Source organism: Amblyomma mixtum, chromosome 9 (assembly GCF_055824585.1).
Source record: "Amblyomma mixtum isolate Tamu chromosome 9, ASM5582458v1, whole genome shotgun sequence".
Taxonomy (NCBI): Eukaryota; Metazoa; Arthropoda; class Arachnida; order Ixodida; family Ixodidae; genus Amblyomma; species Amblyomma mixtum.
Genome location: NC_143020.1, coordinates 33,253,958 through 33,270,461, shown reverse-complemented (window position 1 = coordinate 33,270,461; position 16,504 = coordinate 33,253,958). Strand labels below are relative to the sequence as shown.

The 16,504-nt window shown below is 51.3% G+C and overlaps 1 protein-coding gene across 1 annotated transcript in view; it reads left to right on the top strand.

Moving 5' to 3' along the window:
- The window catches only part of LOC149328695 (uncharacterized), a 186,011-nt gene that overhangs the window by 81,697 nt on the left and 87,810 nt on the right, over nt 1-16,504 (top strand). Inside the window, exons 2-3 of the mRNA XM_089559643.1 lie at nt 426-928; nt 3,935-4,076. Coding sequence (XP_089415769.1) covers nt 710-928; nt 3,935-4,076 — 361 coding nt within the window. The 5' untranslated portion in view covers nt 426-709. The remainder of the gene's footprint in view (nt 1-425; nt 929-3,934; nt 4,077-16,504) is intronic.

The following is a 16,504-nucleotide window of genomic DNA, read 5'->3' as shown; positions in this document are numbered from 1 at the left end:
GATGCAGCAACGGAGCGCAAGCCAGACACCTCGTGGAAGGGGCCACTTCCCTCATTCTCGAATCGGGATTAAGTCTTATATTGGTCACGCGTCTGGATGTCTTAAGCTTCTAGCGAAAGTTTCTAATTCAGTGCTGCAGTTTCATTCGCGCTTAGCCTTGCTCATTACGGTATAGACTCTCTGGAGGCATCACTAGAGTGAATGGTACCCCGTGCGGTAACCTGGCGGGAACACGTGGGCGGAAAACATATATAACATAAAAACAAAAATTCTTGATATAGTGCAGAGTCGTCACGGGAAGCGATACGAACCAGATCGAGCATACCGTTTGCTGAGGCCTGACGACTTCGCTTTGAGTGGCGCGGTCACAAAGTTGGAGCAGTTGTTCGATGATCTCTCTCTCTCTCTTCCATGTTTTTGTGCAGGCGAGGCGGCAGCCCAGACGAGAATTCGAGGCGCACTCGGCTACCGGTGTGCGGGACCCTATCGCGGATCATCGCCAGGCTACGAAGCAGCGGAGAGGGTGAAGCCATGAGCTTCGCCCGGACCAGTCGGCGGAGGCCCGTGTCGCGTCTGCAGTGTCACCTCGAAACCACGTGAAAAGAAGGCACCATCCGTGGAAAGCACCTCCACCACCGCGGTAACCATCGCCACCTGGCGACCAGCGGTGGCGCTAGGCCATCCTTGAGAACCCAAGAGCGACTGGACTATGGCGAGCAGCGGGTCCCTGATGCGGACGGCGTACCCGACCAACAACGGCGGCACCCCCAGCGGCCCCGGGACTAGGCCTAACCGGGCGGGTCTGCGTAGTGCGGGCAGCAACAGTGGTGGTACCAACAATGGTGCCGGAGGGTATCCGCCCTGGCGACGGGTCAGCGGCGACTTCTGCCTGGACCTCGCCAAGGAGGACCGGCAGGTCGCGGAAACGGTGAGCAACGTCTGCACTAGGCGTTACGCGGTTTCGAACGCGATAGCGTTGATGAACTCGTGTCGCAGAAAATTCGACGTCGCCGTCGTCGGCGTGGTTGACCGTGAGCCAAAAATCCACTAAAAATCCCCACACAAGCAACCTAGCAGGCAGGTGTGCCACCCAGGTCACATGACCTTGTGGCATCACAATCTGCCCATAATAAGGGAGTAATTACTCACTGACATCCACCCGAGCGCAGCCATACGGCTACAAAGGAAAGCTATACAGCTTTCTCAGAAACTTCGTAGTTAAAGAAAAATTCGTCTTGGTCCGGGGTTCGAACCCGGGACCACCGCTTCACCGGAGCAGTCGCTCTACCGACTGAGCTAACCGGGACTGCAAGCTTATGGTAGGGCGAGAGCGAATGGATCTATAACTCGAAGCAAAGCGGAAAGTTGGGCAAGTTGGATAATGTTCATGATGTAAAAATAGCACACAGGGAGCACAAGGGACGGAAAGTAAACGACGCAGACAAGCGCTCGAAGTGGGAAGTGTGTTGGTCAAATGTTTTAGGGGAATCGCCCAAGGTGGAGTAGATTTGTAATAAGGGAGCAATTACTCATTGACATTCGTATGGCTGCGCTCGGGTGGACGTCAATGAACAATTACTCCCTTATAACAAATCTACTCCAGCTTGGTGGATTCCCCTAAACATTTGACCAATCTGCCCATAAGACTGGGAGCAAATTGCCCACCGCGGCGAGTGGCAGGTATAGTAATGATTGGCCGCTCGGGAAGAGCAACCTGGTCCTCACAAGGACCACCGCTGGGAACACCTTCTATCGCAGGGCAGTGGCGCATCGCTTAACCGCTGCACCCCAGCGCCGGGAGTGCTACGGGGACTCCCAGGGGATCTATGAATGCAAAGTAGAGAATGACCAGTTCAGCATATATTGCAGACAACCTATTGGCTTAAAGCGTCGTACCTTCAAGGCGGAGGTTAAGTGTCTCCTCCATTTTTTTTTCCCTGCCCATTCCACTCTTCGTACTTCATGTGCTGTCCTTGTCCGCGGGGAGCATGTTTTGTTGTGCCAGTGAATAGGTCGTACTCTCAGGGGCGTGAACACTCCAAATTGTTGTTTCCGCGTTTGTATCTTCTGTAGAATGGTGAGTGAGACATTAGTAGATGTGCATGTTGAATCAGCCGGCGCCCGGTAAATAATTTATTTCAACGTGTTCTGTGGAATTGACCTACGCGGAGTCGATTTCAAAACATTTTTGCTCATTGGCATCCGCTCAAGCGCCCTCGTACGAGCGCGAAGAAAAACTAAACGGCTTTCGCTGGAACTTCGTAGCTGAAGAAAGGTTCATATTTTCTGCAGGTACTACCTAGGGTGGGGTGGGGTGGCGATTCCCCAACCGATTCCGTGCCATTTTTTTAATTTCCCGCCTTTCGCCATTGGCTGAAGCGAGGCCACGTCGTACGCTTCAGCCAATAACCAAGAGCGGATGCGATGCAATTCGGGAATTGAGGAATCGATTCGGGAGGGATTCGGGATTTATCTTATACCCACGTTGCTCTTTTTTTTTGCGCCTTTTCTTATCATTTAGATCTTGCACGCCCTTGTTAACTTGTGCGCTTTTTTTTTTCCGTTGGTAGCTTAAAGGCACCTGTCAGTCTCCACTTGCCTGTGTTTCACTTTCGTAATTCTAAGCAGCGCAACTATAATGTACTGCGCTGCCTGGTTGTAGTAAGCGTCGCGCAGTCAGTGGCCGCTGGTCGATGGTGCGTGCATCAGCACGCGCAGACAGCGAGACAACATCACGAGGAGATAAACAGTATCTGGCATGGTCTGGCGCTCGTGTCAAGATTGGGTGCGCCCACTTACAAGACGCTGTAGGCACCCGTTTCGGCAGCCTGTGTACGTGTGTGCCAATACCAGTTTGTGGGCATCCAGTTGACACTGCGGCGCGCACGGCAAGGCTCCTTTCTTTCGCTGCAGCGAACCCTGAAGCGTGGAGCATTCGGCCTTTTGAGATCCCTGTTGAGATTTTTGCGCGAACAGTGGTCGCTAAGCTTCCTGAAGGGTCGAAGCCCCGGCAATGGTGCGTAATGTTTCTGAGGCTACGCACTTCGTGTCGTTGCCTCCGCAGTGATAGCTGTGTCAGTGTGGTTTCGTTGGCAATGTGGCAGCTGTCGTTGTAGGAACAGTAGAAATGCGGCTGTCGTCATTAAAAAAAAACACGAAAAAACTGTGACGTCGCCTGTCCGCAGCACCGCCAAGGCGGACGACAGCCGTGTTTAAATCCTGTTTATTGTTTTTGTGCCGTCTCTGCGCGCTGTATCCAGGCAGGCCCGCGGTTGTGGAAGGTAAGGCGCCTCCGTGTTAGCGCATATAGTATACTACCTATGCAAACTTACGAACTTAGTATACTGCCTTGGATATAAGGAACCTGAGTACGCCACCTCGGATATAACGACCTTTCGTGTGTTGACCTCGGATATAACGACGTTTCGTGCCTGGACCTCGGATTACCGAACTTAGTGTGTTGACCTCGCATATTACGAACCTAAGTGTGCCACCTTCGCTATAGATAACGAACTTTAGTGTGTCAACTTCGGATATAACGAACGTTTGGCTACTAATATATAACGAATTTTAGTGCGTAAACCTCAGATATAACGAACATTTGGCTACTAATTTGGTCAAGCCATCCACCGAAGGTCGCCTAAGAGATTTTTTTTTTATTGAAAGATACCTGCAGTGCTACGAAGGCATTATTGCACGACGGACGTACAACGAAATCAATGCTACAGGTGTCACATTCAGACGACGATACTTTCGAACAACACATGGAATAGCCGTAATATACGAGAAGAATTCACCCACACACTCGCGGACATTGAATAAGGCAATGTGGAGTTAAAATCAATTTTCTCTAGGGAGATACGCCATATTGGTTATTCTTCTTGGGACCAGCCCTTTACAATGCGTTTCGTGTCCGCGGTGTTTCTCCGTCCAGGTAAAGCCACGCTGCAACAGCGCCACGGCTGCTCACCGAGCCCGTGACGTGGATGAGTTTTACCTACGGGTCACCAAGCGTCAGGAGGAGCACCTAATACCCCTCAAGGAGGACCTCGCCGACTGGCTCAACAAGTCGCTTGGTGAGTCCACTAGCGCCCCCTGCACGCGCGCCTGCTCGTTTCTGCCTTGCTGCCCCATGCTTGTGTGTCTCTATACCGTGCTCTAAGCCTAAATCCTCGGAAACGGCTTGGGGCTTCGGGCTTCCTGACTGGCTGCCGCTTCAGTGGCAGCACCGATACAGGGTCAGGCTCGCGCGGCGAACGGTGTCACGATTTTCTCTGAATGTCGCTTTCCCTGCCACCAGTCTTGTTGCTTTAATGCGGATGTTCGTTCCAGAATTTCTGCGCCAGATTTTACACCCACATTTTTGCAACGGACAGCTCAGTTAGGCCCGTATTCTGGGAGCTCCCCAGTTGTGCCCTTAAGTCCCGCGCCGATGGATATCAACAGTTAATGCGTACGGGATGGTGAAGAAGCGAATATCACAGAACGTATGCTACAAATGGCTGTGATTTATAAAAAAAAATGGCTATGGTTTAGCTCTGGTTAAACCTGTAGTGACGCGAGAGCTCTGCCGAGCCGCCTACTTATACAGCTGCGACATCTCTCCACCTCTCCACTCCCCCCCACTCGACACGGCACATGCGCACAGCTGTTGCAGCTCGGTTTCGCCGGCGTGCAGCTGCTCTTCACCACTTGACGAACCAGCTCAAGGCCACGGAGCCGCGACGGAGCTCACGGGGTGCCACGCTGAAGGCTCGTAGAGCTGGCGTAGTGTAGCTCTCGCTACAAAACTCATTCCAAGACAAAAACAGGTTGCTGAGTTCGTTTCAGACTGATGGGGGCTCCTACGCTGTATGAGGTCTGTTAGAAAAGTATCCGACTTTATTTTTTTTTGCGAACACCTGATGGATATGAGACAAGCGCGCTTGCATCAGGCGACCTTGAACCTTCATGCGCATGCATGAATTTTTTCCCGCCTGCCGATAGCGTCAGTCGCTGGGAAGCAGCGTTTGAGTGAGGCAGTGTGCAGTGCTCTCGTCGGTTTTTTATTGCAAGGAAAATGGCGGAGTGAAAGGAGCAGCGCTACTGCAACAAATTTTGCCATAAACTTGGCGACAGCCGAGTGGAAACCATTCGAAATATTCAGACGGCTTTCGGTGAAGATGCTATGAGCAGCACACAGTTTAAGCAGTGTTACAATTGTTTTAAAGATGGCCGCACATCGGTGGAGAACGAGCCACGCTCCAATGGGCCATCAACATGCCAAAATGACCAGGTCATTGCCGAACTGAACGCTATGGTGATGCGGGACTGTCGCGTGACTATCCGAGAAATTGAGGAAGAGGTGGACATGAACAATTTCTCCGCACATTCCATTATCACCGAAGATTTGGCCATGGAGAGAGTTGCGGCGAAATTCGTGCCGAAGCTGCTCACGGTGGAGCAAAAGCACCTTTGTGTTGAAGTCTCACAGGACATGCTGGATTCCGCAAACAGTGACCCCGACTTCATCAACATCATAATCACTAGTGACGAGTCTTGGGTGTACAGGTACGACCCGGAAACCAGATCCCAGTCGTCAAAGTGGAAGCATTCCACGTCACTAAGACTTAAGAAGGCCCGCAAATTGCGCAGCAATGTGAAAGTGATGCTGACTGCTTTCTTTGACACCCTCTGTGTGGCAGACCACGAGTACGCACTCTACAGGGTCAAACAATGACCAAAGAGTACTACAGGGATGTCCTCCGTTGCCTACCTGATGCTGTGCGGCGCAAGAACCCGGAGCTGAGGTCAACAGGAAATTGGCGCACCCATCGCGCCAATGCTCCTGCACATTCCTCGCACTCGAATCAGATTTTTTGGTGAAAAACCAGACTCCTGTAGTTCAACAGACTCCTTACTGTCCTGATATGGCCCCTGCGATTTCTGGCTGGTTCCCAAAATCAAAAGGCCATTGAAAGGAGCGCGATTTCAGACAAGGAAGAACATTATGGCTGCAACGACAGCTGAGCTAAACTCCATTCCGAAAAGGGCCTTTTCGGAATACTTCCCACAATGGCAGCACCGCTGGGAGAAGTGTGTGGAGTCCCAAGTAGACTATTTTAAAGATGACTAGGTTTGCAACGCTCCAGTTATGCAAGTTTTTTTTCAACGGCCAAAGGTCGGATACTTTTCTAACAGACCTCGTACTCATGCGGTCTGAGGAGGCGGCATTGTAATTGGGTGATATCGGTTCAGAAAAAAAAAAAACGCACCCTCGCGCACATTTGAGGCACGTCCACTTATAATAACACATTCACGACACGGGCGCTGGGCAACTGCAGGAACATTTATCTTTATAAGCTTTCTGGTGTGTACTATATCCACGCTCAGCATGCATTGCAGATGTACGCGCTTAGTTAGCAGGAATGGTCGCCTATAGTTTACATCTGAGGTGAGAAGAATACGAAGATGAAGAGGAGGGAGAACGCATAGACGAAAAAGAACATATGGCCTCTGTAATGCGCTTCTATAGCAGTTGCACCCAGCGTTTCCGGTAGGCCTAGCTCTGCAACTTTATTTTCCTTGGCCATCACATTTTTTTTTTGCTTGTTTTACAAGATTCCCAAGTGTCTTATGAGGTAAACAAAGACTTCGCTGCGTTGCACACTTCTTGGTGGCCCGCTTCTGTAATGGATGAGGTAACGTATACACTTCAGGGTTACGAAAGCAGTTCGCGTTGCTCCTCGTGTGTTCGTCGCATGCGCAACTCCTCGGCGAAAAGAAGGGCTTCCTCCGCGGCTTTTCTACGAGATTGCATTTTTGAGGTCGCGTAAGCGTCGTAGGGGTGGGAGTGCGTAGGTGAATAGACTTGGAGGGGGGGGGGGGGGGGGGGGAGCTGCGTTGGCGCGCGCGTCTACAGTGGCATCTACAAGCTGTACGCCCGGTTGCTTTGCTCCCACGGCGTCTCGTTGGTCGTCCCCGCTACCGAAGGCAGCGAACATCGTGGGAAGCGCTGTCGTCGCGTGAATGGCGGTTTGATGCTTGGTCTGGAGTAAAGGAGAGATTTACTGTCACGTGACCGTTTCCCGCTTCCATTTACTGTGACCTCCGCTTGCCAGTGCGCATGTGTAGGTGATCACGAGGGGCCAGATGTGAATCCTAGTGTGGGTCCACATGTATACGCTATGTGCCTCATCTAGAAAGCTTTAGCATGGAGTATGCCGCTGCAGCTATTCGCCTTCAGCACATACACAGATCGCGGCTTGCGTTTGCAGCATAGTACATTGGCGGCATACATATATGCGCGATGCTAAAAGAAATGGTTTGGTTTATGGGGTTTAACGTCCCAAAGCGACTGAGGCTATGAGAGACGCCGTAGTGAAGGGCTCCGGAAATTTCGACCACCTGGGGTTTTTAACGTGCACTGACATCGCACAGTACACGGGCCTCTAGAATTTCTCCTCCAAAGAAATTCCAGCCGCCGCGGCCGGGATCGAACCCGCGTCTTTCGGGTCAGCAGCCGAGCACCATAACCGCTGGGCCACCGCGGCGGCCTCGCTAAAAGAAATGCTCCAGAAGTTGCAGCTCTGTCTATGACTCGGCTTTCCTGCGCTTCGAAAGGATAAGCGAACGAAGGGACAGTGGTTTTCAAATTTTGTGCCCCCAGACCCAATTTTGTGCCCCCAGACCCGCCTTCACCCCGCTTTTATGTAAGAATGCTAGCTGTTGATGATTGCGTCATGCTCGTTAGCATTCATGGGAGCTGAGCGATCGATTCCTCAATGCGATTCCCGATCCCAGTCCGGGGGGTGAAAAAATTAAGAATAAGAAAGGTTGTGCGTGTTGGTTTTCGAATTGGCCGTTGGAGGAAAACTATTGGCTCGCCACTTGGAGTTGAGGCATTGCCAGCAGATGTGCCGTACCTGAAGCCTCAATTCAAGCTTCGCCTAAGCGTTATCCTCACCACTACGTCATTACCACTACCTCATGGTAGTGATCCAGGTAGGTCGCATTGCGTTGTGCTTCGACGGCCGAAACTCTGCACCACTATTTGGTTGGGAGAGGAGGCTTGTGCGAGGACGAGTGTGTGGCGGCATAGGAGAAAACTTTCGTGCTGCCCTGACAGCCCTGGCCGAGCCCGAATATATAGCAGATGACGGTGTCCTGTAAAAGCAGCATCGTCATCATCACTTTCACTTCTTGGATCGCGGAGTTTGGGTCCGCGTTTTTTTCAGTATATACAAACAGTTGAACCTCGTTATAACGAAGTTGAAGGGGCCCGCCGATTAATTCGTTGTAGCCATAGCTTCGTTACAGCCCGTGTTGACCGACCTTCCATGGGGAATCGTCATTCATTATTTCGTTATTAACCGTTTCGTTTTAACGATGTTCGAATTTATATAATTACTAGCGTGATTCGTGGCGTCCTGAGCTGTAAACACGATGCATGCCAGCGATACGTGGAGACTGCTGTTTGGCAACTACAGCCAAACGTGTGGCGGATTGAGGACACTCGTATGTCATTCATGCAGCGTTTCGAACGTGCTACGCTCGTTGGGCGTTTGGAACGTGGTCATAGCTCCTCCTATGAGTGCGTTAGCGAGCCTGAGTGGGTAGTAGCTCTTCGTGAAGTCGTGCCGCCAGCCGTACTCGCGGTTTGGTTTAGGCGTTTCGTGTGTCGTCCACGTCACGGACTTCGTTCTCTCGCGCAGGCGTTATGTCATTCTTCTAAGTGACAGCCTCCCTCTCTGTGAAAAGGGAACATGCGTGTCGCCCGTTTCTCACCGGCCACCCGCGCGGACTAATGCCTCTCCCAGGCTTCGAGCCCTTCTTCCTGGCAAGAATAAATAGAACAAAGGCATTCAAGAGGAACCCGAAAATGGATAGGCAACACAGCTGGGTTGCACGCCACCCGTCGCAGCCACGCCTGCTCCGCATGGCTTATTGATGAGTGGAGAGGAGGGCGTCGGGAGAAGGAAGGGAAGGGGAGAGGGGTTGCCCGGAATTCTGTCGCCCTTGTCGTGTCGCCGCGGAAAGCCGATCCCGACGTGCGACCGAAGAGAGAAGACGGAGAGTCGTTGGAGGAGGTTGCCGGTGTTGGTTTGGTGTTACTAGAGTACGATGACAGCGGTCGGAGCTTCGTTTGCGAAGGCGTTGGCACGGCTCGCGTAATAATTCGCGGTCGCGGGAAGTCTGCTGCCGCCGCCGCTGCGGAAAGGGGAAGCGAGGGCGAGGAGGGAGGAGCAGGAAAGGAAGAAGTCGTCGCGGAGGAGGGAACGCTGTGTGCTTGTCACCTCTGTTGTGTGCAGCATGTGTGTCGCGCTTTGCGCTTCTTCTTGGGTGCGGCCTTGGGCGTATGGCCTTGTTGCTTTCTCGTTGGTTTTGTTGTTGATTCCGATAGTAGCGGCAGTTACGAATGTTCTCATAGTAGAGTGGCAAGTTTGGCCAATTGTTGGATGTTTATCGCGTAAAACGCGTACTGCGGTAACCAACAACGACAAGGAACCCCTGTCCCGTCTTCTTCCGTTGCCTTTGTTAGTGCGGTACCCGTTTTACAAGACTGTTTTCACCTTTGCCTTAGCCTGTCTTGTGTCACTTGATCGGTATTTTGCGTAGTGTCAGCCGCTGATTTAGGCCGAAATGGGGAAATACTGCGAGCCTTGACCAGGGGCAAAGCTTGAACGGCCTGAACACTTTGTTAGCCCTCGCCTGTGCGAGGATTGGACATCTTTAGCGGCAGTGTTGGCGTCCTCATGCCCCCCCCCCCCCTCTCCCCAATTGCCTGCCTTCGACAAAAACGGCCTACTCTTAATTCTACAGGCCTTTGTCAATTACTATCCGTGCAACATTCTCATTGGCTGACATAGACGAAGCACTGTTCTAATCTCATGGATCTGGAGATGTGATCCCCGGGCGTTGACGTTAACGAAGTTTCTTACTGGGCAATACTCATATCACTGCGACTACTGCAACGTCGACAGCCATGCACCGAACACCGCAGGATGCACACATGAGTGTATTAATACAGCGAAGATGCGCGTTCCAGTGCTGCAGAGTGGACACGGGGGTCATTTTATGATTGGCCGTGGCGCATGCAGTATCAACGCGAAGTGGAGCGCCGCTTATATAGGTCCAGGTGGTTTTACAGGGATGACTTGGCAAGGCAGCGTTTAACTGTGTGGGGCACAGTTGATATGATGTAAACGTCGTCGTTAACGAAATGTCTTGCATTGTAGATTGTCGCGTATGAAAATGTTATCGAGGTGGTGGTCGTGGCTTGTGAGAACAGTGTGCTCTGGGGAATGAACAGTGTTCGCGGTCATGTGTCTTGGGCTTAAATGCTTCTTAAACTGGGCGTACGTTTACGGTAAGAACAAAAGGGATGAAGTATAACAGTAGCGGTGTTTTCGTCGCTCTTGGGGCGGAAGTTCTTTCCAACCATTTTTTCGTTGCAGCGAGGATGTAGGTGAAATATTCTGCGTCATAGGTGCGATTATTTGTGCAACGCTTGAAGGGACGTTAGGAGGAACTCTTCGGAGAATGCATTTCATGGATTTTCTCGTTGGCAAAAAATGGGGGTCAGTGCAGTTTTTCTGTTTTTTCTGTGTAAAACCTTTTACTTACGTTTCTCTGTGTCGAGTAAAGTTTTTTCGGTATAAAAGTTTTTCTATATTAAATTTCCCGCACAGAATGTAAGACCTTACAGCAATAGTGCAAGTTTTCCTGCGGAGCTCGGCCTGATGTGGCGGTTGCTTTGGACCCGTGCGGCGTTGAGCCTTTGTGGGCGCTGCACCGAAATAAATGCCATGGCGCGCGGAATTCTGCATGCACGGGCGGGGTATATGAGGGCGACGCTGGGGTCTATAGAAGCTTTTCCCGGTCATTGCCTCGGGGGTTGAACCGGTGAGTCACACGAAGGAGCTGCTGGATGCACGGACGGCGCTAGCTGGCTATGTTCGCGGACTTAGGGGGAAGGGGGGAGCGGGCGGGGTGTCTTTTCTCGCATATTTGGGCCTCTCGGGGAAACCGCCGCGGCTGTACGAGGGATGGAGTACACCTCGATGATGTCGTTGTTGTTGTTTGGGGTGAAAGGCGTGGTTATGAAACGACTCCCACAATGTCCCGTGTGTTTGCCGCTTTGATCGCGACGGCTGCTGGCATGCGTTTTTGTGCGGCGCCTGTTGTTGTTGTTGTTCCTGGTGTTTGTCCAGCGTTAATGTGCTTTCTTTGCCTCCATGCTAGGCGTCTAGTGCATGTTGGGGTGGTTACCTACGGCTTATTTTGTGGTGTGTACACACACGCACACGCGCGCGCACACGCGCGCGCGCGCGCACACACACACACACACACACACACACACACACACACACACACACACACACACACACACACACACGCGCGCGCACACACACACACACACACACACACACACACACACACACACACACACACACACACACACACACACACACACACACACACACACACACACACACACACACACACACACACACACACACACACACACACACACACACACACACACACACACACACACACACACACACACACACACACACACACACACACACACACACACACACACACACACACACACACACACACACACACACACACACACACACACACACACACACACACACACACACACACACACACACACACACACACACACACACACACACACACACACACACACACACACACACACACACACACACACACACACACACACACACACACACACACACACACACACACACACACACACACACACACACACACACACACACACACACACACACACACACACACACACACACACACACACACACACACACACACACACACACACACACACACACACACACACACACACACACACACACACACACACACACACACACACACACACACACACACACACACACACACACACACACACACACACACACACACACACACACACACACACACACACACACACACACACACACACACACACACACACACACACACACACACACACACATATTCTTTGTATCTTTGTATTCTTTGTATATATTCTTCGTATCTGTGTTTCGCGTTCGAGCGAAATGTACACTGCATGGCTGAAAAACTGGCTCCGAATCGGTACGTCAACGTGCGCTCTTAAGCTTTTGAGCAGACCGCCTGTACCGTGGTTGAGGCTGCGAACCCGCGTCCTGCAGTCAGTGCAGTGTTACATCAGGCACGAATAAGTCCGCCCCGCGTGTTCAAATAGGCTTAGCGCCGTCTGCTCCGACGTGCACCGCTGGAGCTGTGCAGCCGAGAGCGGCCCATGACGTCACGTGAATTCGTCCCATTGTTGCTCGCCGCTTGTTGTAGGGCAGCGCCTTTATCAGATGATAGGATGAGTGTTGCAGTACACTACTCCTATGCTGTGCTTAGCGACCACGTAGCCCCTGTTTGGTGCATGGTACAAGTATCGTAATTAGTGAGAGGCATACCGATACTGGGATGGCATGCACTCCGCAAAACCGGCTGCTTGACGCCCTTATGGATGTTTTAGAAGTACAGTTTCACGGTAAATACGCTAACCACACGGAAAATACAAGCAGGGACACGGCAGTAGCGGCAAAGCGTTACCGTATTGGCCGTACGGCTGCCGGGATAGGCTGAAACTTTCTGTTTTGTGTAAAGTACCAGCACAACGCGCGATCTGCGGGTAGCGAGCGGTGTGCGCATGCTACTATTGAGACACTCGGTTCGCGGAGGGGAGCGTTGCGGCCAGCGTCCGGTAGAAACGGCGATTTCTATGGGAACAGGAAAAAGAAAAAAAGAACCCTGTTGGACGTGGGCGAGCGCTCGGCCTTCCCAAAGTTTGGAGATGACGTTAGGGCGCCGGTCATGCTCGCCGCCACACCTTCCACCACAGGCCCTCGTACAACGTCAGTGGGCGCGGAAGGTGCCAACGCGGACAGGCACTTTGCGAGAACGCTATGGAACGGTGCGGCCTCGCTGTGCCCGCTTGCCGCCTTCATGAGGGGTTGGAAAGGACTTTCTTTCTTTCCTTCTTTCTTTCTTTTTCTTTCCTTTCTTTCTTTATTTCTTTCTTTCTTTCTTTGTTTCTTTCTTTCCTTCCTTCCTTCCTTTCTTTCTTTATTTCTTTCTTTCTTTCTCTCTTTCTTTATTTCTCTCTTTCTTCCTTTCTTTTTTTCCTTCTTTCTTTCTTTCCTTCTTTATTTCTTTCTTTCCTTCCTTCCTTCCTTTCTTTCCTTCTTTCTTTCTTTCCATCTTTCTTTCTTCCTTTCTTTCTTTCCTTCTTTCTTCCTTCCTTCCTTTCTTTCTTTCTTTCTTTCCTTCCTTCCTTCTGTCTTTCTTTTTGTTTCCTTTTCTCTTTCTTTCTCTCTCTCTCTCTTCTGCTCGCGTTCTGTGTTGATGGCTGGAGGTGTGAATTCGAATTCTGGGAGGTGCCGCGGATTTTTCGTAATGCGGCGTAAAAAAATATGGCATATGCTATGTTGAATGTTAGTTATTTAAGCACCCTACGGTGCTTGGTACTCCCTGTCTTCTTGTTTCCGTATCCATAACCGTCAGCCTATGTAGAGTCTTTGTCAAAACTATACATATAGCCCAAGGGTTTTGCTTCAATTAAAGTCATGCTGTGTCGCTCCTTTCGCATCGTGAAGGTTCCTAATCTCTCGAAGCTAAACGAGAACAGAAAACTGGGCAAGTTAGAACGGACGCCTCCTATAGGTCGGGACTTTCACGAGTGATATCAATCGCCTTACTAGATGGCTTAGAAGCGAACCCCTTGGTCTGTGTATTTCTGACAAAGGCTGTATGTACACTGCAAGACAGTAGTTTCTCCCAGTGACCTCCAGTTACGCTGTCATTCCTGCACACGGCGACCACGTTCATCTGCCTGCCGTACTCGCTGCCAGCCCCTGCAACGTTGGCCTTTTCTCGTAATCCACCCCGTTTCTCTAATGTATGCACCATTGCTTTTCTTCCCTTTGCATTACATACCCCGCCCATGCACATTTCTTCATCTTGTTTGCAGCCATAGGATATAGTTTAATGACATTTGTTCAGTCGCCCTCTACACTTACGGTTTTCCTTTCCACACTGCGTTGTCCTGAATTCCGTATGGGAATAAGTCGTTCTTCGACGGACGGTTCTGTACGGGGCACGCGGGGGGTAAATCATGCAGGTTTAATTGAGCTGAGATAAAAAACAAATTGGCAGTGGTGTAGCTCTCGTTAAACCTGGAGGATTGCGAAAGCAACGAGGAGAGAGGGAGAGGCGATGGAGAGCGCGCGGCAGCGGCGGCGGCCCCGGCAAGCTATCTATGCGCCGCTACTGCGCATGCACAACTGGCGAGCGCGGCGGCTCCTCTGAGTCACCGGCGCAGCGACGGCGGCGGCGCACCAGCTGTGCGCCGTGACTGCTCCTCGCGCATGCGCAGTATGGCCGTTCGTCAGCTCCGCGAAATGGCTCGGCAACTCCCGTAGTGTTGCTTACGCAACAAAAAAAAAATGAAGGGCACCATTCAGTGCTACTGTCAAACAATATCGTAAACTAAATAAGCTCTCTTCGTCCTCCGGGTTGAACAGTAGCGGGGAGAAAAATGACTCCCTTCGCGATGAGAGTTAAGAGTGGATAAAACTCCCTTGGCCTTGAGAGCCGAGAAAGTGGAGGCTTTGGTTACTTTCTGCGCCTTTAAAGCGAAACTTTAATGCGTCCTTGTCGGGGCGAAAATAGCTTTCGCTGCGGGAATCCAGCTCTGCTCGCGAGGCACAGAAGAAAGCGGAGCGAAAAAAAAAAAAACACTGAAAGTAGGGGGAAAAAAAAAAGAGAAAGGCGGATCAGCAGTGACGACGTGGCGTAGGCGTTAGGATCTGCGAAAGTATGTGCGGCACAAAAGGTGGGGCGCGTGGGCACAACTGAGTGAAACTTGAAGAAAGCGAGTCCGCCTCGGCGCCCGGAGATCTCCGCCGTATGTTCGACGAACGCACACACGCCGACTCTCAAGGGGCGTCGGCAGTCTGGGGCTTCGCGGACGGTAACGAAGGTGTGGTGGGTTGGTGTGCGTTGTTGGCGTTGGCTTTGTTTCCCGTGTGCTTTTGGTCAACGTGTGTGGGCATCGGCTGTCGCCATTCGGGGCCTTTATCCGGGACGGCCGCGCGGTAGCTTAGTGGGACAACCCCCTACTCGCTGTATTTGTCGGTAACAGCAATACATCGTTGTTTCACTTCCTTACCTTGTAGGGTCACGCGTGTAATCGTATCCTTACCCTCGTCTTCCTGCTGACTTCTGATGTGCGCATTACGCCCGTCTGTCTTGTTGCTTTGTGAGTGCATTGTCTTTTGCGTTCTCTCTCGTTAACCATGTGTTCCTTGTTTCATTTATTTGGTGCCAGTAATATCTAACAGTATACCTATAGCTGCTTGAATTTTGAATCGAGGTCCTTCGAAAATTGTGCGTATGACTAAGGCCATTTTGAGTTAAATGTCATTTTGCGTTAAACCTGATGGCGTGGTAGCCGTGCCACGTCTTTCATTGCATCGAATAGAAGCGTTATCGTGACTAGTGCAAACGTCCCGAGGTGGTCAGTTTTAATGCAGTTATGTCCCCGCTTCATACGCGACAACGGAGTTGGGCAAATGCTTCTTCTCGTTCCCTGAGCCTGCTTTTTTGTTCCGTATTATGCCGCTTGTGTGTGTGCTCCAGGAACAAATCCAACTGATCAGAGGGGCACTTCACTCTTACAGTAAACGCCACTGACGCGGCTGGAGCAAAGCGGTGCGCTCTATTTCAACTATTCATTGTTCCCTATAAAGCCGGTTATTATTTATCCCGACTCATTAATCGACCCTAATTGAGGAGGACGTGTCGAAAAACCTCAATCCGCTCACCCGCGCGAAATGCAACATCGCTCGGGCACTGTAACGTGAGTGCGAATCACACGGAGACCGGTGTGGTGGAATTTTTAGGCAACAGCGTATACAGCTCGTTCGGTCGGAAAGCCGTCGAGTCGTATAGTTGTAGTCGTCGGCAGCGCGCTTCGGAAAAAGTCATACCATGCAAGCAGTTTGCCGCAGAATGTTCCGGACGGTGTCATACGATTCAGCGTTTTGTGCAACATAAACTTAGTAGTTAAGTTAGAGCCTAGCTCGCGGCAGGAATTCGAACCGGCGACCTATAATCGGGGCTGCGTAAAAAAAAAAAAGTCTTATCATGCGTGGTATAGTGAGACTGTTACTGCGGGCAAGGCGTCACGCCGAACGGGCGGTGGCGTTCAGTGGACTCCCTGGCAGCGCTACAACACGCTGTCGCGTTCCACTCCTAAAGGCGAAGCTTAAGCTTCCTCCAAATTTTTTTTTTTTCTGTCGTATACTGCGCCGAAGTGTCGCATAGCCACCGTACATAGCCTTCGCAGGTACAAATACATTAATTTTCTTTATTCGCCGTCTGCGTGGCTGTCGGGTCAATTCCTGCCGTCAGCTCCGCTTTTCTG